A 26870-nucleotide genomic window follows, 5' to 3' on the forward strand; every position below is an offset into this window, starting at 1 on the left:
GTTAACAACTGAAAGAAAGAGGTGTTCACTGCAACGCTAGCAGAATGGAGGCCTCTGGTTTGACCAGTAGTTACCAAGACCAAGAAGGCAGCAACTGTGAAGTCCTGTATGTTGGAGGAATTTGGTGAGGTCTGAAGAATGACTCCTAGATAACCTCACAAAGGTAGTAGCAATTCATTCAGTGACTTAAGCCCAAGCTGTTCTTAGAGCAAAGAAATGCTGACATTGACTGGTGACATTGTTTAGAGGTGAAAGATGGTCTTTGCCCAGGCTGTTCTTGGAGAGAGTGGAGAAATGCTGACCTTGACTGAAGACGTTATTTAGAGGTGGATACAACACTTTGAGACCAGTGGATATGCTGGACTTTGAAGAAGCAGTTCTAGAAACAGCAAGTGGGCTAAATTCATTTCTGTACAAGAGATTATTACAGCAAGTAAACAGTTTCATGGTAACAAGCCTACAGATGTGAATGGGATTTGGATCAAAATGATGAAACTGTTGGAAACTGATATGGTGTTATGCTCAATGCACATGCTTATTCAAAGTGGTGTAAAGGTGAGGACAGTATCTCTTTGTTACCAAAGTGGGATAGTGATGGACCATCTTTTCAAAAAATGGGCAGGAGTGCATGTTCTATTTATATAGAGAGATCATGCATTTCGGACTCCTCAGGAAAACATACCAGGTTGCTGGAAAGGAGAATTGAATCTGTGATTCAGCTGGAACAATACAAATTCCATCATAGTCGTGGAACACTGGGCCATACTTCTCAACTGTCCAGATTTTTGCAGAATGTCCACATTTTAGTCTCATATTTTTGGTCTGTTCCTCATAAAATTTGTGATTTTTCTGGATTTTTGTGGCAAATCAGTGAAGATTTAATTCTCTTAATAATGAGGCATTTGAGTTTCAGACTTCATATCCTGCAGAAAAAAAAAACACGATAACACAAGACCTTTTATTCTAGCAACTTTTTAAGTTTATAAGAGCAATATTTAAAATTTGTCCCCATTTTTGGATCTTTGTCCCCCCATTATTTTTGGTTTGTCCAGATTTTTTTGTGCAAAGAGGTTGAGAGCTATGAGTCTGGAACAATTTTTTGAAGGGATTATGGGGATTTGTCAGTACTGTCTACATGTGTTTTATGGACCAAGAAAAGACAAATATTCATATATACCAGGATGTCTCTTGGAAGTTGCCATAGCAGTATGGAGTCTTACAGTTGCTATGGCATGTCATTTTTCCTGTGTTTGTAAACAAGAGTTATATCTGCATTTTCTCATTTAAGATGAATTTTAAAAAAGTTGCATTACTCTACCAGAGGTGTGCTTTACCTTCCCTCCTGTTTTTGATTTTTTTTAGGATATTAAAGTACAGCCAAGGTTTGTTATGCATTCATTTTTGCAAATATCATGGCTGTATTTTAGTTATTTGCAGATTATGTTGTCCTCTTTGCCTCAGATAACCCCCAGTATGCACTGAAGTAGTTCACTGCATAGTCTGAAGGTGGTGGGATGAAAATGAGCCCCTTGGAGTTAAACATCATGGTTCACTCTCAGAAAAGAGTGAACTGCTTTCTGCATGTATGATAAAAGCATTACTTCATGTGGAGGGGTTTAAATATCCTAAAGTCTTGATTTCTGGATGAGGGTAGAGGGGATTTTGACAATGACATAGTACATGTATAGTGTCTTTGCTGCAGGTTTTCTACCGAGATGTAATAAGGAAGTGAGAGCTAATTCATAAGAGGAAGCCATCACTTTATCTGCCAGTCAATGTCACCACCCTCATCTGCACTCAAGAACCTTGGGTACTGACTTGAAAGGATGAGATCATGCATATGGCATGCTTCCTTCACAGGACTCCTGGACTTGCTCTCCATGGTAGAGGAACTCATCAATCCACAAGGATCCCCAAGACTGAGAAGTGAGATGGTTGGATAACCATTGCTTAACTCTGAGCAAGTCACTTCACCAGACAGAGCTCTTGGGCTGAGTTTGAAAATGATCCAAGGAGATCAGGGCTGTACATCAGAAAACAAGTACAAATGAATAAATAAATCAGTAAACAAATTGGTGAGTATGACTCCTGAGCACTTTCCATAGACAATGTATGAGGCATGACCCACTGACAGGAGGGCAGATCCTGGAAATGCTTTGATGATTTTATCTGGTTTCTTGCCTGGTGATCCCACTGAAAGACCTTAAAACTGTTTCTAGGTTTAGAGAAATCTTGTCTGCCCTGGTCTGTTTACTATCACTGCAGGCCTTAACAGAAGAAATGGTTCGAAAATTGATACATTTATTGATGGATGAATGGATGGATGGATGGTTGGGTGGATAGATTATTTTGCAGTATTATCTTTGAAAAGAACGTAAGCGTTGTCACCTCACAGTAAGACGTTGTCCTGTTCGATTCTCAGCTAGAGCGTCTTCTGTGTGGAGACATGCGTGAATGGGCATACCTTTGTTGAAGGTTGTGCGTCAGAGCTGGCAACTCGGTACGTAAAAATCTACTGCCACTCATTAGCGGACCGGAGTTCCGCTGTGGCGACCCCTAACCGGGAAAAGCCAAAAGACACAACAACATCTTTGAAAAGAACATCAAGAGACTTTGTCTGACAGTTAGTGAAGAGTGTTAAGGCTATGAGCTGTTAATGATCTCCTTCCTAATGTCCAGGGTCTGATTTCCCCAGCCTTCATTTGCCTACTATGTGTCCTTGAGCAAGTCTATTAACAAGACTGTGTTTTGGGGAAATTGTGCTAGGCTCCTCAATGAGGAGTGCATGCCTAGTAACTGCCTATAAACAGATACTTTTGTGTGGTTATCTCATGTTAGTGTGGACTAACAAGTCTTTATAAATTTGAAAGTTAACACATACTATAAACGGGCATAGTTTTCATGCAGTTAAATTATATTACTTGGTTCATTTAGCTTTGAGTTTTTAACCCTTTGTGTACAGAACTGAAACATTTTTAGTATGCAAGATGGACAATTGTACCCTTCTGCTATTACTAAGTGTAGTGACATTTTTAGAAACCTCAGGACTTCCAGGTCTCAAATGTGAAATAAGCCTAAATTACTCATGTATCAGTTTGTACTCTCACTCCACTAGTCGGTGTACCTCTGATAAAAATATATTTTTCTGAAAAGCAATTTCCCTATCTCATACCCAGGCCATCATGACATTATTTTCAAAGTCAGCTAGGCCTGGAGACAGTTACTGCTTAACAAACGATGTACTCACTTTTCTTCAGAGACACACCACCCACAGAAAGGGTCATGTGATGATATACAGGACTGACAGTCCATGAACTTCACACATTCTTCAACTGGCAGGCGGGTTACCTGGAAAATGGAAATAACACTTTAGTGAACAATAGCCTGGCAATACGAAAACAAGATGTCAAAAAATCATTTGTTCAGTACTAATGTGAAGCATTCAGTTCTTGTTGCTGACTGCAGTGAAAAACAAGTGGCTCTTCTGTAGGCCACGAGTGAGGGCTATGTTGCACAGTTTCACACTAGTTCACTAAAGCTTTTCAGAGGAGTATAACCATGCTGCATTCTGCAGGATATTTAACCTTCTCATTTTTTATATTTTTAGTAGATTTTTACTGACAGACATATTAATATTGATTTTTTTCATACTTTGACATTCAGATGTGGATGTTTATATTATCTATACATGATGTTTAGAAAGTAAAGAATGAACAGATCATACATAAATTTATATTTTTTCTAAGAAATGTGCCTTAATCAAAATAGCATGCAAGTAAAGTATAGACCTTTATTATTTAAATCTGACTAACATTCAGAAGCAGTCCTTCAGTAATTAACACAGGTCAAGACAATTAGATTTTAAATTGACTGAAACCATATCTTTTAATTTAATATGACTGTTCTATAGTGCTGTGCTCTGTACCAGTATACACAATGTGGAGGCTTAGAATATTTAAGCAAGTAACAGTACCTCACAGAGGTATTATTACAGTGGAATAATGGGCTATCTAGAGTCATGTTTAGCCATGGCACCTCACTGGAAGGTCTGTTACTACCCCATAATATCCATCATGATGGGCATTATTACAGATAGAAAATGGGGTGCTTTTTTTATTTTATTTGACTTGGAGATGTTTTATCGTTTTGTAAATAGCTCCCACACTCAGTCCAGGTGTTTTAGACTAAGTGATTTTTAACATACTGATTTAGACTTTTTTCTAAAAATGTTTTAGAGTTACTTATGTATTAAAGTGAAAATTATGGTTTGTACTGTTGCCTTACAGTAAAACATTGTCGTGTTCGATTCCCAGCTAGAGCGTCTTCTGTGTGGAGACATGCGTGAATGGGCGTACCTTCGTTGAAGGTTGTGCGGCAGGGCTGGCAACTCAGCACGTAAAAATCTACTGCCAATCATTAGCGGACCGGAGTTCCACTGTGGCGACCCCTAACCGGGAAAAGCCGAAAGACACAACAACAACTATCTATGCTTTTGTAATTATGAGTATTCAGTGGGGTACAGCATTGGTCTTAAAGATGTGAGAAGCTGTCAGCACTGAATAATGTATAGTATTTCATTTGTCTTGCTTGTATGTTTTAAGCTGCTGGATCAGTGATGTTTGTTTCTGTGATCTGTACTGTGGTTTAAATGTATTATGTTAATAATTAGCATTGTGTTTTTTTAATTTATTACAGTTTCTTGGCAAGAAATGTTGCCGTGTTTGTGTTTTATAACTGACAGTAGCTGGTCTGCTGTAATTTGGAGATAAAGGAGACGTGACCTTAAAGGGCAGACAGATTTAAAAGATCATGAAAAATGTTTAAAATTTAGGCTCTCAGAGGGTTTTACTCATCATATGAGGGAGGAAAGGGGATATCTATTTTAATCCAGAAGGAAAGCCCTTTTAAATCTTGGGAACCTTTGGTGTGACATGTAAAGGGTGTCTTGGGTCGATTAGAATTATCCTAGCAACTATACACATCCCTCAGGTGCTTCAACCTTAACTCTGTTTAGGTGATTTTACATAAAACACCAACAGGAAAAAATGCATACACCATTTGCTAATGTACATATAAATATTTAAGAATGAATATTCATCCCACACCATCAAATGTCATATAAAAGTTGTGTGTCTTGAGTGCCTGCCTGAAGCTGGACAGAGAAGCGCACCTCTGGAGCTGCTATAGTAACAAGCTGCAAAGATGAGGGGCCTGAAAAAAAAGAGGAATGATACCCAAAGGTTTCAAATGGTCTTATGGAACTACCAACAGTTTCTTGGGAAGTTGAGTGTAAAATTTGTAGGGCAGTAGGCATACCAAGCCCCCTTAGGTGTTAGGGACCCAGGTCATGAGGGACAAATACAATAACACTGAACTCTTACAGATGATCCTGTAACAGACAGGTAGCCAGTAAAGGCTGTAGAGAAAAGGTGCAGTATGCTGGTAACATGATGTACAGTGAGTAGCCTTGCTGCAGAGTTGTGCACCAGCTGTAGGCAGTCCAGCTCTTTGTTAAGAAGTCCCAAGTAAAGGTAATTACAGTACTCTGACCAGAAAGAGACCAGGGCATGGATAACAGCCAAGAAATCACTGCTATCAGCTGTTTAGTCCTTGATATGCTTCACAGACGAAAGCGTTATTATACATGCATTATTAAGCATGAGAACATCACTACTGGCAACACCTGGTCCTAAAGTGTTAGACTGGAGTCTAGAATGACACCAAGGTTATGTGTCTTATTAACTAACTCAAGCTTCTTGCCACAATACATGATACAAATGGGCAAAGGAGGGGCAGAAGAATGATTTAAGGTTGCCAGATCTGCCAGGGCCTCGGTTTTGGTTGTGTTTAATTTTAACTGATTTAAGGCTAGCCATGCATGTATCGTGTCTAGATCAACAGCCAGGGAATAAACACTTATCATATTATCTCGGGGAAAGGAAAACTAGATCTGTGTATAATCAGCATACCTGAGGTATGCTAGAGCCCCTTCCCTGAAGAGATGATTTAGGGGAAGAATATGCACTGTGAAGAGTACAGGGTCTAAGATAGAACCCTGTGGTTCTCCTCATTTCAGTGGATACAAAGAAGATTAAGCCCCAAGCAGACCTTATGAGTATGGCGGTCAGAGAGATAAGGAGAACCACTGTGTGGTTACAGTGGAAATCCACGGTAAGTTTATAAATATTCTATCAACAGTGTCAAATGCTGAAGTGGTAGTTTGTACAGGGAATGGTTGTCTTACAGGGAAGGTGTTTTGGTGAGTGAGGTGTATTCTTTTCCAGACGCAAATCCATTCCTTATCTGGGTAATTATTTTTCAGAGCTCATTCCATACAATGGGTTATGTTGATTTAGCCCATTGTATGGAATGACACTGATTTCAGTTATAACTGTTTCCCTGCAAAATGTAAATCCCTGTCTAGAATTGATACGATTATGGTCACAAGGGAGCATCCTCATTTCTTTAGTAATTTGTATGCAGACCCCATTGCTTTACCAGATCACACCCCTCTTAAGAGCCATTTCCAAGGGCAGGAGCCTAAAACCTTCAGTAGAGTCCAGTGGGTTGAGCCCTGCTATTGTAAAGGAGCAGCCTTTGAAATTTATTGCAGAGATATTGGTTAGACCCAGCGGGAACAAATGAGCTTTGCAAGTCCATTAAAAGGGACTTAACACTAGATTGATGGGACTATTGTTGGAGCAAAAGACTTGTTAAAGTCCTGGAAGTGGAGAATCTGGAGATGGAAATCAGATACGTAATGTCATCTCCAAGGCAGGGTGAAGCTTCTTGGGAGACCACTTTACTCTTAGCAGCAAAAAAGCTTGATTCTATATATAGGAACAGCATACCCATAACATGATGGAGACCCTGAGGTGCAAATATTTCTTTTACTTCCCCTTTGATAATAAATCATTAACAGCTAGTCTAAGACAGTCCATGGCTGAGGGTTTAATTACTGAAATTAAGAACCTTCGAATTGGTCATCTCCATAAATTTCCCAGTAAGGTATTGAATTTGTTTAAAGATTATACAGAATTATACTGAGTAGATAAAGCGGTGATGGGAAAATAGAAAGAATGCAGAGTTTCTGCAGAGGGTAAGTTGACACACTTGACAAGATAACAGCAAATACAATTACTGACCCTAATTACTTGTGAATGGGCATTAACTATTTTTTTTGTTTACTTTTTACTTTTTAAGGTTTTATGATGTGCATTCAGGCCACTAAATCCAAACCCTACTAGCTGTAAATATGCAAGTTTCAACCTTTTTTGGCCTCCTCAATACTGAATAAGTATATTATTTTTGCAAACATGAAGAAAAGGAAATTCTCAGGCTTGAATTTAATTCAAATGAAATTATAAAAGTTATTAGGTGATCACTTTATTGCAAACTTTTTTGTTTTGGTAAACAGCATCTTAATAAATTAGACAGATTCGTCCTCATTGTATAGAGGCTGCTGTATCAGTGATTTTGAAGCCAAGTAAGGCCTGCCATCTCCCATTTTCATGTAGACAGTTTCAGTTTTGAACACAGATTACAAGCTTTGTAGGTTGATACTCTCCCAATGAACTGCTCATTAACTCCCTTCAATTATTCTTCCTGACTAATCAGGCTTTGTTAAAGGAAGACCAATGTTCAGTATTGTATTAAAGATGTTTTTGTTGCTAAAACGTGCAGGCTTTAGGGGTTCCCCCCTTGTGGCTCTCAACTTTGATGCCAAGAAAGCTTTTGACAGAGTGAACTGACTTTACCTTTCTCTCATGCTCAAACCTTCTGGTTTCCTCATGGATTTTATATATGTTATAAAGGCCAGATATAATAGGGCTTCATCTAGAGTCAAAATAGAAGTAATGCATCACAGTAATGCAAACCGGGTTAGGAGGGTGGCCTAATGGTTAAAGTGTTTGACTTACAAACCCAGGTGCAGGGTTTGAGTCTCACAAGGGATAATTGGCTAGGCTTAAAATGGCTTGCAAGGGCAGTTAGCCTAGTATTAACCTATGAACCCACCTTCTGGATAGGCAGGGGTACATTACAGGAATATCCCTCCCATGACAATGATTTTTTTGCTTGGTATATATTGAACTATTTGTTGCTAGAATTAGAGTAGATCACAGAGTTGGTTATAAACTGGGTAGTAAATAGTATCCTTTAGCACTTTTAGCAGATGATCTTTTCATTTATTTGAATGATACTGGTATGTAGTTAATTCCATTGATTAAAGAGGTGCAGGAATTTAGTGCCCTGTCTGGATCCAGGATAAATAAAAACAAGGTTGTCTCCCCAGAGTTAAACTGTCCAGGACTTGACTCTCTGTTGCATCTACATACTTTCTTTCTGGAGACATGAATACATTAGATATTTGGAGGCTCCAAACGCTGGCAACTTAGAACAGATGATTAAATAGGCCTTTTCCTATTTACCAGATGTAAGCCATGCTTCCATTAAATCCTAACAAGATTTGCAATTAGACTTTGAAGAAAGGATACATGCTGTTCAAATGTTTATTATCTCTCATGTCTCATATATTTCAATCTCTTCCAGTCCCATAATTTAGATTTTTTTAAGAAGCTGACAAAAATATTTCTTATTTCAACTGGAGTGAAAGCTACCACAAGATTTCTTAGCAATTATCTTGCTTCCTAAGTCTCTTGCAGGTTTATGAGCATCTAATCCTGAATTATATTATTTCACCTCTACCTTTGATATTTCTATGATTTAAAAGGGAATATTGCTCAGCAGGATAGAAAAACATTATTCTTTACCAGACTAGTGAGTTTTAGCTGTCTATCACATGATATTCCAGAACAGGCCCACAAGAACATGGGAACCTTTATAGATTGCTACTCTTGTGGTTGAAGTTGTTAGAAGACTGATAACTAAGTATAAGAATCAGCCTTGGAAGGTAAACTTTCAACCTATAGTATACAGGATTAGATTGGGTTCCACATGGTAGGATTCTTTATAGGTGGAAATGTAGGAATCTAGTCTTTTTTTTTGGGGGGGGGGGGGAGCAAGAGGAAGGACTGAATAACTTCTAGAGAAGAGTTTGGGCTACCACACAAAGATCAGATAATGTATATAAACCTCAGTGATAAGTTAAATAATTTAAAGATCTATGCAGTTACTGGGTGATTCCATTTGAAACTGACTGACCTGTTGTTAGAGGCTAAAGGTACTTCTCCATGGTCTAAGATGATAGTACGTAGGATATACAAGACTTTGGTTGGATCCTGTGTCCCAGAAGGGGATGGTCTTAGGAAGGCATAGGAGTGTGATTTAGGCATTTTGCTTTGTCTTATGCTGCAAATATGTTACTATTTCACATAAGTTCAGACATTTTGGCCAGCAATGTTTGAACAAATATTTTTAACACCTTTATTGAATTAACACTTATGATATAGGCAAGCATACATTTATATGAAAGAAAACATTAACATTCACAGTAGCAAACATTATACATCACTTGTATTCTTTTATACAATTATCATCAAACCAACATTCCATAAATTGATCAATTCCTGCCTGCCCTTAAATCTCACTTCCCCTCTAAAACATTATTTTGTATGTTTTGTTCCCACAATTTCCATTGTTTCTATGTAATTTGCTCCAACCCTTTTCTGAAGATCCCATTTTCATTTCCTTTATCTCTGTCACAATATTCACTGCTTCAAATACAGCTGGTTTAGATTTCTATTTCCATTTCAAGTAACTGCATTTTTGGGAGCTACCAGCATTAAACGTAACAAGGCCTTACTATGTCTAGGCAGTTCAGATCCTGTATCCCAGCTCAAAAAAATAATTTCCTTAGTTAACACCCATTTGTTCATCCAATCTTACTGACAGAGTACTCTGTAGGGAATTTTTTAACTCTACCAACGCATTACACTCCCAAAACATATGTTCCTAGTTACCTATTTTTTCCCATCACAGCTCCAACATTTGCCATCCACCTGAGGGAAAATTATTTGGAGTCTGCTTGGGGTATAAAAGTGCATATGCAAATACCTCCAAGCAAAAATCCTAAATCTTCAGACTTTCTTACATATTTGGAAGCCCTACATAAGTCCTTCCATTGTTTCCTTGTCAATTACTTTTCCAGTCTCTCTTCACAAATTTTTCTAAACTACTCTGATTGATTCCTATAGCTATCATGCAATATTTTATATGCCCTACTAAGCGCCTTCTGTTCTAGAATCAACTAAAAATGCTACCAGACCAGGTCTTTCATTTAGGATTCCCTATCCCTTTCTCTTTACATATATTCTGATATCAATCCCTGTTAGGGAAGACAGTCACTAGCCTGTAGACAAATGTTTTCTTGGTCTCTTCCCATTCTATTATCTTTCAGTGTCTAGCAATTTACTCCCAAAACCTTGGTTTCATTGTCAGTTTTCTGCAGTACATTTCAGTCATCTCTTGTCTATTCTCTGTACCTCTAATTGCAGTCATCCCAATCGGCAGACTCTCCTTTCTCCATTCTTGTGTTGGCTTAGTTCTTAGTGTACTTTCTGCTACTTTATGAATATAATATTCTGTATGGCTGTTGTTATTCTTCTTAAAGATCTGCATCCAAAATCTCACTCTCTCCTTTTTTCTTGAATTTCTCCCCTCCTTCTTCATCATCCTTTTCTACTTTGAATTATACTCTTCTGCTTGTGTTTTGTATATGAGCCTTAACTGTGTAGCTCTACAATATCCCTTCAAATGAGGTAATCCTAAACCACTTTGTTCTATTTAAGGATCACCTTATCCCACATAACCCTTACCCTCTTCTCCTCCGAGATAAAATCATTCAATTCTTAATTAATTACTATCCACGATTTCTCCTCTGATTGATAAAAATATGCCTGACCTGTATATAAAACTAAAGGGACTAAAAACATTTTCACTGTTTGTATCTTGCTATCCATATCCATAAACAAGAGCTTCAAGTTTCTCAGTTTTTATATTAATTTTGTTTAGTCTCTTCCCACATATCCTTAGCTGCCATGACATAATCCTTTAAACCCATACTCCTAAGTATTTTGTTTTATCATGTCCCCATACATATGGGTATTGCTGAATCTGTTTGTGTTTGGGTACCTAGTTTACAGCTATAGTCTTTGTTTTCTCATCATTCATTTTATGTACCAAAAAAAGCTTGAAACTCTCTCAAAATGTTCCACAACACTGATAAGTCCTCTTTTTTAATAGGTACAAAATAATTCATCTGCAAATAAGGCCAAATGTTCTTGATTATCATGTCAATTATATCCTTGAGTTTATGAGTCCTTTATTTTCTTTGCAAATGGCTTCAAATATAACACAAATAACATAGGGGAAAATGACACCTCCTGCCTGGTTCCTCTATTCAGATACAACTTATCAGAGAGGAACCCCCAACTTTAATTTTTGCCTCCGTCACCTCATATATCCTCCTAATAAACATTATTATTATTATATCAGGGAATGGAAATGCCTCCATTTCCCTATTCATAAAATCCCAGCTTACTCTGTCGAATGTGCTCTCTGCATCAAGACTCACCAACAGTGGTATTTTCTTACATTCTGCTTCTCTGTGGATCATCATCGTTCTATTAATGTTGCCAAATGTTCGTTTCCCATTCACAAAACCACATCGATCCAAATCTATCAATTTTGGCAACACATTTGCATTTTTAGCTATTATAGACATAAACACTTTATAATCATGATTTAAAATTGAAATTGGCAAATATGAAGCTGGGATAGGTGGATCTTTACTGTCTTTAGATATTAAAGACACCACAGCTTTCTTCTACGGTGTTGCTGCATCCCCTCTTTTTAAAATGCTGTTAAATAAAACCTTCCAGATCTTTATCACTTTCTTCTTTCCCAGCTTCCAAACTTCCATAGGAATATTATTTATTCCTGGAGGCTTTCTAGTAGATTGTTTAAACATCACATTTTTATTTCATCTTCTCCTATCTTTACTGTTAATTGCTGAACCTCATCTAACTCTAACTTTGGCATAATCAAGTCTTCCATAAATATTTTCATTTGTGCTTTTTCTTGATTTCCATATGTCTCTGCTTTGTATAATTTTTTCCTAAAATTTCTGAAAAATCTGTAATACCTCTATAGAACCTCTGGTTATTTTTCTTGTTATAGGGTCCCTAATTTTGACAACAACAATTTCTACTTTTTGTTGCCTAAGTTGTTCAGTAAAATTTTTTGTGCTCTGGAGTTATTATCAAAAACAGTTGCTTAATAGCAGTCTTTCTAAACTCTTGCATATTATCCAGATTCTCCCTTATTTTCTTTTTAGCACCGTATAATTGTCTTCTTGTTCTATTAGATCCCCCTTTATCTGAAATACTTTAACCTTTGTCAGCTGCTCTAAATAATTCCTGTTACTTCTTAACCATATTCTTTTTTATTTCTACCATATTTTTAAACTCTACTTTCGTTTTATCTCACTCACTAGCTATAACTTCTGAAGAAATTTTTATTTTCCCTAATAACTCTTGAATAATTTTCACCACCCATTCCTTAAATTCCTCTCTTTTTAACAGGTAGGTGGAAAAGCACCAGTGCTTCATTTGTACATCATTATGCTGCATTTTTTTATCCTAGTTATTATTGGTGCATGATCTGAAATAGTTATTGGATGTGTGTCAAAGGTTTCAATTAAATACACATATTCCAATGAAGTATAATTTCTGTCTAGTCTAGCCCACTTATTGTACCTTGGGGAATAATATGTACATTCTCTCCTAGTTCCTACTACTGAATTCATGTCTTCCATACCAAATATTTTCATAAATTTTTTCAAAAATCTACCATCATTTGTTATATTTTCTCTTCTCATTCCCTAAGGTACATCCTCAAGTTCTAGTCTCCACCTATATGTAATTTTCCCTGTTGAAAGCAGATTATTTCTCCCCAAATTTTATTAAGCTTCGTAATAGCAGTTTTAGGTGTAATATAAATACATGCCAGCTCAATCCTCCTTCCTTGCCAGCAGCCTCTTACTACCACAAATCTACCATTACTATCTCTTTTTTCCTCTTCTATCACTATTGGAGCTCCTATAGCAAATAGTATAAATACTCCCTTTTTCCTTTTTCCCTTTTCCCTGATATTCTGCTGAATATCCATCCTGACATCCTTTCTTTATCAAATTCACTTGCTCACTTATTTCCAAATGTGTCTCTTGCAGCATTGCTATTGGCACTCTACATTTATAAATATAATTCAATATGCTTACCTTGTCTATACCCATAAGGCCATTCATGTTCCAAAATAATATGTTTATGTAGCCATTATGATAAAAAGTTATAATTCCCACCTGTTATATATGACAGCTTTTTTAAATGTCTATTTCTATCTTTTGTGTTGCATGCACCTACTAATGCTTGGCAGGTTGATTCTTTATAAAGTTATTTTTGTCATCTCCATTTGAACCTATGTCACATATTACAAGACTTTTTGTTTTAATGAAAACCCTCAAAACGTACACACACACACACACACACACACACACACACACACAAAAACTCGAGAACACCCTCATAACCTATTAACTCAAAACAAACACACATTAACTATGTACATCTTCATATAATTAAGTTAACTCTCCTGGTAGGAACAAATGTCCCAAATTGACAGCTGCACTCACAGGCATAAACTAACCTATAATTAAGGTTATACATGCTAAAGCACATGTTACTACCTGTGCTCCTACTTAAACTAATTGCTGTCTGTTCTTATCTTATTTTTATTTCCCTCTCACATGTAAAAAAAAACGGGTTTTATATTAGATCACCGACCGCTTAAAGAAGCGAATGGTGATTAATCGACCCTATGTAAGTGAAAGCTTACAATCTCGAACTGTCAGAACAGCAATTTTTTTCCTAGGGAAAAAAATCGTTGTTTCAAAATACATACACACAACACAAGCACACCAAACAAACAGCAATCCACACACATACACCTAACATCTTACAACTAATCCTACACTAAACTATACACACACCACTAACTATCCACTTACCTTAACCCAAACCCTAACCCTAAGGTCCGTCACTATCGCACACTCACCTCACCCACTCCCTAACTCTCCTAACCAGCCCTAACCCTCACATCCACACAATCGCACACTTACCTGAACCCGACCGTAACTTTCTGAACCACACCACTGAAAATCCACCACGAAGCAACAGAAACGGACAACCAAAATCTTTCCCTAGGAAAGAATTTGCATTTCTGTTGCTTCGATATTTTAAGTTTCGCTCCGTAGGGTTCGATATTAGAACATTCGAAGGTTTTAAACCTCAATGTTCTAATATAGACCCTAAAAAACAGCTTTACCTTTCTACCACAGTTTTATCAGGATCAACTCTTTCTGCAGGTATGATTGCATCTTTACTAATACAGGTCTTGGCTGCTTTCTCATGGCCAGGGTTTGGAGCATACATACAACATTCCCTTTCAATTAACAAATTAGACTGTGGAATACCAGTCCAATTACTTATTTGTGCTTTCATAAAATAATAGTCTGTTCCTTCCAGTTTCTCTGGTATGGCAGAAAATCTCAGGTTTTCTCTATATGCTCAGTCCTCTAACTCTACCATTTTTGAAACAGGTCTTCTTGAGCAGTCTCATACTCATGCCAGCATTTTCTTCATTTCCACCTCTGATTTTGCAGTTTTATAAGTTTATCTGAATAGCTGTTTAAAGCTTCTTCCATTTTTTCAAGCCTTTTATTTGAGTTGATGTAATCCTTCAATGTTTCATTTATTTTAATCAGCTATGAACACATTTAACTTATTTTTTTCAAGTAAATAATTGGAAGCCATCTCTTGTACCAATGCTGGAGGCTGAATTGCTTTTTGTTAAACAGCTTCAGGATTCTTCCCAGTCAGTGTTTTCTCTTTCCCTTTTCTGGTTGATTTTATTTCTGTTCTCTAAGTTTCTTCTTTACTGACATCCAGGCAGTGTACTTGCTACCCAGTAACAGAATTTTACTAAAATAGGCAGAAGTACTAGCCCTTGTCTATCAGTTTCTTTTTTTAATCTGGGAGAGCTTAAATTAAGCTGTTGATCAGTGTGCGGGCATGTTGGAAAGCCCCTAAATGTTTGTACAAGTATTTTATACTCCATCTAGGAGGTATAGAATGTTTTCATCTACCAGTTATATATGCTGGTAATGTAGGGATGCAGCCAGGGGTGACTGCAGCCCTCCCACCTCCAAAAAAACAAAAAAAAAAATCTGTAAAACAAAAGAAAAAAATTCATGAGTCCCGCACATGCACGGACACCTCAGACTGCCTTTATCAGCAGTTCAGATCTGGAGAAAGAGGTGCCCAGCAATCATTGCTGTGAGATACCAGGAATCTGTGCGGTGATGACTGCACAGAACAGAGGAGCTCCGGACTGCTTCAGCCGCAGTCAGAACCAATGAGGAGGACTGAGCTGCTCTTGCAGGACTGTCAGTGCTGCTGGACAAAGGCAGGCTTCAAGTAGGTGTTTGGATTGCTTCGTTCGCTGGATTTGGATTACCGGGTAGGTGTTCGTTCAGTCGCTGGAGTTTGGGCTGGTAGGTGAAGGCTTTATACTGCAGAACAAAGGGTGTGTGCGTAAAATGCCCCAGTTACTATATACTGGTGGTGGGTAGAGATACTCAGGCTTGAACCCTGTTCCTTGTATGCAGGTGTTAAGGACCTGAATTCCCTACCCACCACCATTTGTAAAAAAAATTGCAGATTTTTGCCTCATATTTGATCTGATCTGTTCCTCATAATATCTGTGGTTTCTAAATGCTGCAATGCTTGATATTTGATGATGCAGTGGTAGCATTGTTACCTCACAGCTGCAGGTTCTCAGGTTTGATTCTTGGCTGGGGTGCCTTCTGTGTGGGGTCTGCATCTTCTCCATGTGTTTGTGTGGGTTTGCTTTTGTGTCCTCCCATGTTACAAAGACATGCCTGCATTATTTCTTCCTGGGTCTCTGCTAAAAATGTTTTTTTTTGTTCCAAGTCAGATTGTCCTGATTAACAAATGTTAAATAAAATTGACAGGCATTTGAATTTCAGACTTCAGGTTTCTGAATGTTTAATTCCTTACATATTTGATGGTGCAGTGGTAGCATTGTTGCCTCACAGCTATAGGTTTTCTGGTTTGATTCTTGGCTGGGGTGCCTTCTGTGTGGAGTCTGCATCTCATCCCTGTGTTTGTGTGGATTTGCTCTGGTGTCCTGCCATTTTACAAAGACATGTGTCTGCAGTATTTCTCCCTGGGCCTCTGCTGAAAATTGTTTTGTTCCGTCAGAAGTAAAATTGACAGGCATTTGAATTTCAGACTTCATGTTCTTCAGAAAATACATAGTATCACAGCCTTTTATTCTAGCAATTTTCTAAGTTTATAAGATGAATATTTGAAATGTGTCCTTATTTTTGGGACTGTATTACCCCATTATTGGCTTTGTCCAGGTTTTTTGTGCTAAGATTGACAGCTATGGCAAGAACTGAATTCACTGAATATGTTTGAGGGCTGTATTCCCTCATTACTGGGTTTGTCCAGGTGTTTTGTGCTAAGAGGATGACAGCTATGGTGAGAACTGAATTCATTAAATGATAGCCATTTAAGTTTCAGTCTTCCTCTCTTTCACAAAGCAGCTGATTTGGCGTAGTGGTATGTTGCTCTGACTGTTTTTCACAGGGACCTTGGCAGTAAAATGTATGGTGGTAACACAGCATTTTTCTTTCACAAAGCAGGTGATTTGGCATAGTGGTATGTTGCTCTGACTGTTTTGCACAGGGACATTGGTAGTAAAATGTATGGTGGTAACACAGCATTTTTCTTTCACAAAGCAGCTGATTTGGCATAGTGGTATGTTGCTCTGACTCTCTTGCACAGGGACCTTGGCAGTAAAATGTATGGTGGTAACACAACATTTTATTCTAGCAACTTTCCAAGATTATATAAGCAATGTTTAATGTGTCCCTGTTTTTTGGCCTTTTGACCCCCCCCCCCCCCAATAAATTTGGCTTTTTCAAGATTTCTTGTGCTGTGAAGGTGAGATGTAGTTGAGTACTGAGTAGATTTTACAAGGAGCTGAGAGCTGCAGGGGAAGAGAAGTTTAGTGCTGCTTATGCTAAGTCAGCTTGCATTGTTAATAGCACAACAGGTTGTGTACTTGCTTTTGATGCAGAAGGTTGTTGGTTCTACTCCCACAAGGGGTGAATGCTGCCGTACTGAAAAAGTTAAGATACTAACTATGAGCCTGTTATCAGTTTACCATCCATTTCCTATTGCAATATTACTAGCTTATCATTTTTAATGTAATATAGGCAATTTATTCCTCAGGGGCATCAGACACTTTATTTTTTGATGAAACCATGACATATAAAGGTGTTTGCTAGCAGCAACATCTTCATTAGTTACAGATTTATTTAATGTGGAATTATTTAGATGACTTTTTTACTTCTTCAGAGATTGTGCATATTTACTGATAATGGTGGACTGTAGAATTGTGCATATTTACTGATAATGGTGGACTGTAGAAGTTTGAGTAGACTTTTATGATGGAAATGTTCTGAACTGGGCAGTTTTGTCATTATAGGTGCATGCATTTTGTTTAATTGTTTACGGGAAATATGTTCTGAATTATCAAAGAGCACATGTATGTTTCATATGCAAGGGGCCTATGATTTGAAAACAGCCCAGAATTAATCTTTATCTGCCACTGGTAAAATGTATTTTCTTTGAATGTGAGTTTCAATGCTGTTTCAATGAATGTGAGTTTCAAGGGCAGAGAAGTTTTAATGCTAAGTTTGTTTAGCAGATGTCTTAGTGTTTGTGCTGTAAAATGCAAATTAAAGCTTTCAAATGAAGTCCAGATCATCATAGAAGTAAATCAGTATGCACATTAGTGTTTATGGTAAATGGAGTGAAATAGCCAAGTAATGGATCATTGGAATGGCTGTAGGGGGAGGCTCCATTCGACCATGATTTTGTGAGGGGGAAGGGCGGCAAACTGAAAGACAGCCCCAGCTGAACTATACCTCCCAACTGTCCAGATTTTTAAAGAATGAATAGATTTTTGCTTCTTATTTTTGGTTTGTTCCTCATAAAATTTGTGGTTTTCTGGCAAATCATTTAGGAATTAAGTCACTAAATAATGACACACTGAGTTTCAGACTTCATAACCTTTAGAAAAATGCATGCTAAAGTAAGACCTGTTGTTCTATCAACTGTCTCAGTTTATACAAGAGCAATTTTTAGTACTGTTTATATGTTCCCCCAATATATTTGGCCTTGTCCAGATTTATTGCATTAACAGGTTGAGAGGTACATGCAAATACATTGCTTTATAGAATTAGGCATAGCCAAACCTCTCAACTGTCCCTAATTTTGGCTGAAAATGTTGCTCTTCCCCCTAATAATCCCTCCGCAAAATAGTAATTTTGGAAGAAAACATGGAGGGTTTACAATTAAGAAATAACTGTAATAATCAGAGTTATAGATTACTTTTATTTCAGAAATTCATGTAGATTCTTTTATTTTGTCAGCTGCTCAAGTTAGCAGTACTAATATTAAAGTGTCCCTTCTTTGACAGTTTCCCAGCTGTATTGTGTGGCTATTTTATATTTTTACATCACATTTTTGGTCCATTTTTCATAAAATTGTGTTTTTTTTTTTTTTACCAAATTACTGACAAATCATTAAGGACTGAAGTTAGAAAATAATGACAGACATTTGAGTTTCAGATTTCATACCATTCAGAAAATTCATACTAATGCAAGACCTATTCTATTATCTTTCTAAGTTTATAAGAGCAATATTTAAAAAAAAAATGTCCTTATTTTTGGGCCTTTGTCCCACTTCTTTGTATGGCTTTGTCCAGATTTCTTGCTCTAAGGTTGAGAGGTATGACAAATGTGTCAGGGCCATCACAGTCAGCCAGAGACATTTCAAATTGTGACATACTTGTTGCACCCCCCATGTAGTGACTCTGGATGTGTCAAAGCAAGGCAAGGAGTAGTTATGCAGTGTAAATGTAGAGGTAGACACAAGTACTAGAGTGGCTTTTTATCTGTCCTTGATTTTTGCAGAATGGTCTGGTTTCTGTCATATTTTTTGTACTGTTGATTTATGCTTATTACTCAAAGTGCCTGTTGCTCTGTGTTTAAGTAGCAATACTTTAATGACCATCAGGTAAGCTTGGCTGAGATCGTAAGATGCAAGTAAGCTTTAATAAGCATACTGTTAAAGAATTGCCAACATTGAAAGCCTTTCTTTTGCCATGTAGAGAATACTTAACTAGATAATGTATAAGCCTTGGGTATTGAAATCCATATGACAGCATTTGTAATAAAGGACATGATTACATTATTTTAAGAAGCTCATTACACTTGGAGACTTCCAGTCATCTCTGCAGGCTTTACCCGTAAACTAAACAGAATGCCAATCGTGTGATCCATAACCTGTACAGTAATCCTTTTAAGCAATGTATTATGAGCTTATTTCTTGTTTGCTTTTCATTTTTTACTTTGATCATGTTTTCCCCATGAAACAAGTAGATAGTTGCCAGGCAGCAGGTCTTTTTTTGGATAAGAAACATTTTTATAAGTGGGGGCATCAGAGATTTCTGCTTTCAGCATGTTACTTGGTACTTTAATAAAGCTGAATATAAATTATAATTAGAACTGCAGTGCAAGAAGTGGTTTGAGTTGAGTGCTGCTTGTTTTTCTTATACTTGATTTTGACTGGCATTCCATCAATGTATTTAAAAAGTAATTTATTTTTCATGCCTCACAACCTTTTTGTTTCCATCTAGATATTAAGTAAGCTGTCATGCAGCCAATGCATTGAAATATTTTTATTCTTCTACACTTCATTTTGTCTTGATTGGACTCTCATAATGATGGTTTGGCACCCAGGGCAGTGTATTTAGTTAGTTTTTGTGGTTTTGAGCATAGCTCCTCCCCTTTCTAGTTGGCTGCACCCCTTCCCATTGACCCCAGCCATTCAGCTGTCTCCTGCAGCCCCCCTTTGATTTGAAGTCACCAGCCACTACTGGATGCAGCCTCAGGTTATTGAAAGCACATGTTCATTATTTGTAAGCACTTAGCTATGTTCTGGACAGGTGTGCAAAAGTTAGCTTGTCAATTGTGGCAAGGTAGATTGGTGGTCAATATATCCCTTTCAGCTGATTTTTGCTTATAATAGAGTGGGGAGGTCTAGGTGTGAGACAGCCTGAATAGTTTTTTTTTATTTCTTAGTAGCTAAGAAGCTAAGAAATGTACTACAAGAAGACAGAAGAATCATATTTCTCCTATGATAGATCAACTAATTTGTATAATGAATGAACGCTGCAGAGAAAAATAGCTAGTAGTGATAGGAATAGCATAGAAAAAGTGAAAGAGAAATGGAGGTCCTGGCTTACACTTTTTAAATTGATTGTTAGCTTGAAATTTGGCAAGATACAATATTATATGAATGCTTGTAGGCTCACTATATTATCCTTTTAGTCATCTATACAATAATTACATTTTAATTCAAAGGGATGAAAATTACTAGGTTCTGGATAGCCTGTTTAAATTCATCTCAGTGGATCATTTATCTAGGTGCTACCATTAATACAGTTTTCAATGTTTGTCACTCTTCTTTAGTTTTCTTGTTATTGCAGTTATTTATATGATGGCTCATTTCATATTACTAGAGGGCATGAAGTTATTTCACATGGCAAGATTTCAGTTAACTAATGTTATTGGTTGTTTGGTACTCATATAAGTGCATTTAAGGCATGACACTTGTGAGACACAACATCCATCTTACAAAATTGGGGGGAGGTGGCTGTTGGGTAAGATTAATATTTTATAGTGTTTTGACATAATTTGGTCATGCTTAGCAAGGTCATTTAAACTGTTTATTTCTTAGTAATAATAACACTGTGCATTGTTTTTTTGTTTTGTCATGTATGTGATGTATCACAAAAACAGTTGAAAGCTGCATATAGCATTTAGTTGGTTTCTTTTTCATGTGATACATCAGTATTCAACTGAAGATGGATGTTGAAGAATTTGCTGAAAACCTGAATAAAGTTTGTGTTTAAAAAATGTGCAGCAGCTCACAATTTCGTAACCTACCATGAAGCTTAAACTAGTGGTACTAAAAACAATAATAATTTGCACTTCACATATGAAAATGAACATATTAACAACAGCTCCAGCGCCAAGAAAATCTTGGTCCTTTGAAACGGTGCTTAGATATAAACATATGTTTAAAACCATAATTAGAAGTTATTAATTTTAAAGAAACTGAAGAATGGTTTGAGATCACAGTAAAAGTGGCACCATTATTAAACAGACATAAAGGCATAAAGATGCAACACTTGCAAATGGTGTGTTTATGATTTATAAGTTTTATTATTTAATGAGTAAAGAAAAATGTTACCCCTTAAAACAGATTTTGTACTCATGCATCAATTTTTTTTTTGTTGCCATGAGCAGGTTCTTTTGTTTCTCAATGGGCTTTTCTTGTACATTAAACTAACCCTTTCAAACTCTCTTTGACAAGCGGGAATTTGTTATATTACAGTCCAATTTTTAAAAAGTTAATTATATTCCTGCATTCCATTTATGTCTAATATCTGCATGTTGTGCTACAATTTTGCTTCCTATCTTTAGATCGAAGTGTAGTATTTCAATCTTCAGGGTATCTTTGTACACAGAGCGTTAAACTTCCATATTGGTGACTGTCACAAATACCAAAAAACAGAACACTGAAAATAAAAATGGGGTAGGAAATAACAGCAGTATTTATTTATTTATTGCATTTGTTAACTGGGAAAGTCCACTGGGCCTATAAAGAGCCCATTTTCAGTGGAGGCCCAGGGAGAAAAGCTCCGCATTAATTACATACAAAAGTAAAATAATAATACATAGAACAGAATGATATGAGTAGTACATTCACATTTAAAGAAAAAATAAATAGCAAAAATAGAGATAATGTTTGCAGTCAGGTATAAATGTGGCAGTAAAAGGTAACAAGTATTCAAATAACACATGAGAATAAGTATTTCTGTAGAATTTATTAGCAGTGGGTTGACTACAGGGTAGGATGGAGGTAGCAGCAAGGCTATAGGAAGAAAGAGTCAAGTTAAAGAGACAGCAATAGCAGCAGAGGGAATCGAAATACCATTTTGGATGTACGAACATGGTGGCAAGCCAAAGGTACTGTTTCATTTGCAAATTCCAATGCTGTTCCTGACCATAACACAAACCTTAATGACTGTTTTAAGTTTAAAGACTGGTTAAATGTTAATTTAACACTGGGAGCTGAAAGGCATTTCAGATCAGAACAGTCAGAAGAAATAAACAATTTGAATGAGCTTAAGGTACCTTTGAGAAAAATAATTAAATTACAAAGTATCTAACTAGACAATGCATTCTTAAAGGAATGCATAAGGGTGGAAAGAATTCCAAAAGGTTTACAATATTTTAAATTTCCAAATGGAGTTCTAACCAGGACAGAGTTTTATTATGATCTTATAGAACTTTTCAACAAACAAGGACTTGATTGTAGAAAATAACAAAAATATAAAATATTTAGTAGCTGAGATGGATCATCTGAATGTCATTAAAATTATTTAATGTTTTCTGAACATAGTAATGAATATGACAATGTATTCCTAAGGGTGGATACTCATGTTAACAAATTAAAAATGAGAAAAAAAAAAACAAAATCTTGCCAGAGACAAGGCACAGTATGATGCAGGGGAGGTCTTTGTACAAACACTGGTTCTAATGCTTTCAGTTATAGTGGAAATAATTCTAGGACCACAGGAATATCTGTAGGCAACAATGAAAATCTTAATAGAAATGATGAGGAAGTATTGTCTTCAAATAACAACACTAATTTTTATCCTCAGGACCCTTCAGAATTTCCACCTCTTCAGTGTTCGGAGAGGTTGACAAGCATAAATCAACTAATATCATCACACCCATTACAAGACAACATACAGGGACATACACACCCTAAACAAGGGAGGAACTACAGATGGGGACACAATCGGAATATGAGGGGGAGGAACAGGGACCATTGGAATTAGTCTTACACAGAAGTATTGACTAACCTTTAATAGTATCTAAGAACAATTTTACTAGTTAATACTGTAGTACACTTAACATCATGGATGAATACTGTTCGCTTTTCCAGAAAGGATTCACCTTTGTCCCTACACCTTCTTTCAACTTAGTTAATACTCTAACTGAATTCAAACTATTCATTAGGAAAATTAATTCTGGGATACAATTTGGTGATAATTCACATGAAAATAATCTTTTAGAAACAAAAGTATAGCTATGCCTCTATCTAATACCACAGTACAAGTTTTTGCAAACATGTGTGAAAAAGAAATATATGAACAATATGCCTCAGGTAGGATGACAAATAAGAAATATAATATTAATAAGAAAGATTACCAGATATTAGAAAATATAAAGAAAAATCATTCTATCAGAATAATGAGGCCAGATAAGGGTAGAGGTGTAGGTATTTTTGATAATTTAAACTACATTGGAGAAATGTTGAATATAATTAGTATTCCAGGCTTGTACATTCCTGCCTCCATGAATGATGTTTATCTTTCATATCACAAAATAGACTGATTTATAGAAGACAGCATATTACAACATGCTTTTGATGAAGAAATATATTGTTTTTTGAAGAATTTAAATCCATCAATTCCAATGATATTTGATATCCCAAAAATCCATAAAAGTATAACACCCCCCTTCAGACCAATCGTTTCTGTCTCTGGCTCAAAAACATATCCATTTGCTGTAGTTATCTACAAAATGTTTATTTTGGATCTTGAATTGCATATGATAAAAGATTCCTGAGATTTTCTAGGAAGACTTAAATTAAGTCTGTGGGAGAAAGATTTAACTGTTGATGTAATAGATTAATTCTCCTACATCACTCAAGATATTAACATTGAATTTTACCAGTTAATTTTGACTTTTTAACAAATAGACAAATACCCATGTTAATGGGTTTTATGGAAATAGTTTTGGAAAATAACTTTATATGGTTCGAAGGTGAGATTTCAAACAATTAAAAGGAGTGGCAATGGGCGCAGTTTGTGTGCCCATTTTTGCCAACCTTGTAATGTTAACTTGGGAGCAACAATCCATATTCTCATCCCAATATCACAAATACATTAGAACTTTACTTAAGTTATCTGGATGATATCCTTATACTATGGTCAGGTGAAACAGAATTTATTAGATATTTCAATCAAACTACCACCTTCTTAAATGTTACATATAATGTCAATCCTAATCAAATAAACTATTTAGACACTACTATTTCCAAGGGATCCAAAAGATTCTGTTCTGATATTTTCAGAAAGCCTACTTTCTCAAACAGCGACCTCCATTTTACCCTTATTCCCAGAAAAGAAGCTTGGTGATAGGACAATTTGTAAGGCTGGCCCACATGATTTCTGATATACATACTTTCCATACAGAAAGGATGAAATTGGAATCTATGTTTTTTTGAAAAGGAGTATTCACACAACCTGGTTTGTTCAATAAGTGATGAGATATTTAGGGGCTGGGGAACAAAATATGTCCCATTGTTAGGAATAGGTCTGAAAGAGCATCAGGAAATGGCCAAGGATAGACATCCCAGTATTTTATTACAGGGGGATGAGCCATCTGAAGATTTAAATGCCAAGACCAATATAGACAAAGGGGACAACAGAGAATACCCCAAGGCACTTGCATTGCAGTATAATACTAGTTCCAATATTATTAAGAATATTATTGGTAATTAGTGGAACATTCTCACAAGTGATGATAAAATCAAAACCATTGTTGGTCAAAAACCTATGTTTACTTTTAAAAGGGCCAGCAATAATAAGAATTTGCTAGAAACAAAGTCAGCACTATTCCTATGAGGCTGAAAGAAACTGCTAGGTGTGGTAGATGCAAACAATGCAAATATATCTGTGATAAAAAATGCCTTTCCTTGTACAACAACTTCCATTCTACTATGCATACTCAGGATGGCAACTGTTTTAGCAAGGAGCTTGTTTACTTGGCAGTTTGTTCCACTGGCACAGCATTATACGTGGGCAAAACTGAAAGGCATTTAGGAAAAAGCAACTGCATCTATGAACACTACTATATTTCTAAACAAAATGAAAATAATGCACTTTACAGGCATTCAACTGAATGTAAGGATTTTAAGTGTTTCCTTTATTCCATTTTAGAAAAAGTTTCACCAAGCCCTAGTGGGGACCCTGGAAGGATATTTCAGAAGCTAAGGAACAAGTTTGGATTATAAGATTAGATGCCACACACATCCCTGTCATCAATGATAGTACCTCCATAATACCAGCTTTAAAGAAAAAAGCCTTGAAAGTATAAATCAGGCTAACCTATTAAGGTTGGTGCATTTTAAAGTCATATTATTTTAGAGTTAGTATGCATTTTTATATTGAAATACATATTTTTATACATTTATTTATTTATTGTATGTTTTACTTATTTATTTAAAAGTTTTACTTAATTTTTTAACAAAGTCTCATTAAATGTTTTATTAAAATTCATGTACGTTTTTTTATATGGATCAACGAAATGGTGAAAATACAGCATAGGCATATACCAACAGCTTTTCCTTTAAGGAGAATATCTAATTATTTAAACTGATTATTCAATTTTAACTGATTAATTTATTTAACTGATATGGCTATAAATGTGGTGCTTATGTGAACACTTTATATTCTGAAGAAGTCTGTATTGCTTGTACCAGATGAAAAGCCAAAAGTGAATTCCTGTGCTTAAATTTTGTTATAAGTCCGTTTTGGATGTTATAAAAAGATTTGTTGGCTCCTTTTGAATTTGTGGCTTCCTTTCTTGAGTTGGACAGTTCTGCTGGTTTGCCTCAGTAGTGGATTTTTATTATTTTTTATTGAGTTTGGTGTTTTGGTTAATCCACTAACCGTTGCATTGTGTTCTGGTGTATCTTCAGCAGTGTTAAACATCCATATTGGTGACTCTCACAAATACCAAAAACCAGAACATTGGAAATAAAAAGCAAATATAGAAGGCTGCACCATTGGCCTGAAACAGGCTTGACTAAGGGAGTCTTGACCATTCTGGCACTCATGTTTTTCTGACCCAAAAAAGCAGTAAACTTTTCACAAAATACTTACACACACACACACACACACACACACACACACACACACACACACACACATATATATATATATATATATATATATATATATATATATATATATATATATACATACATATATACATACATAAATGCATTTTGCACAGAATATGTGAAAACATAATGAGCATAAGCCTTAGGACAAAATAAATAAAATGAAAATAAATACTTAATGTGCATAGATGAAAGTCTTTGCACAAAATGACTAAATAATTTTATTAAATGTAATGGGACCGCGATACTGTAATACTAAAAAACAAACTTTAGTGAGCAGACTCAAACCAGCAATGGTCAACAATGTTGAACATCACTGTGCTAGTGAGCAGATGGTGGGTTGCTTCAGCAATTACGGACCTCAGTCTTAGTGCTGCTCTCATTGTATGGTACAGCCTGCTATATTTACTTTTTACTTTGATGCTGGTGGTTTCATAACTTGACAGAATTGCTGATTTGAGCATTCACTGTTTTCTGAATGATACCCTGATAAACAAAATATGTGGCTTTGATCTAAAGTTAGGAAGCCCTGCATTTGCACATTTGACATTGCACAAGTTAAAATGTCTGAATATGCTGATGAATTTGTGACTGTCACACAGCTTTAACATCAATGGCACTTTCAGTTGTATGCATTTGTAATGGACTTTT

The 26870-nt window shown here is 36.2% G+C and overlaps 1 protein-coding gene across 1 annotated transcript in view; it reads right to left on the reverse strand.

Annotated features, from left to right (window-relative positions):
- LOC122793582 (plexin-B2-like) overlaps nucleotides 1–26870 on the reverse strand; it is a 245960-nt gene that overhangs the window by 59408 nt on the left and 159682 nt on the right. The window contains exon 5 of the mRNA XM_044061751.1: nucleotides 3248–3348. Within this exon, the coding sequence (XP_043917686.1) occupies nucleotides 3248–3348 (101 nt within the window). The remainder of the gene's footprint in view (nucleotides 1–3247; nucleotides 3349–26870) is intronic.

The sequence above is a fragment of the Protopterus annectens genome, chromosome 2.part0 (genome assembly GCF_019279795.1).
Source record: "Protopterus annectens isolate FY-2018-M chromosome 2.part0, PAN1.0, whole genome shotgun sequence".
Taxonomy (NCBI): Eukaryota; Metazoa; Chordata; order Ceratodontiformes; family Protopteridae; genus Protopterus; species Protopterus annectens.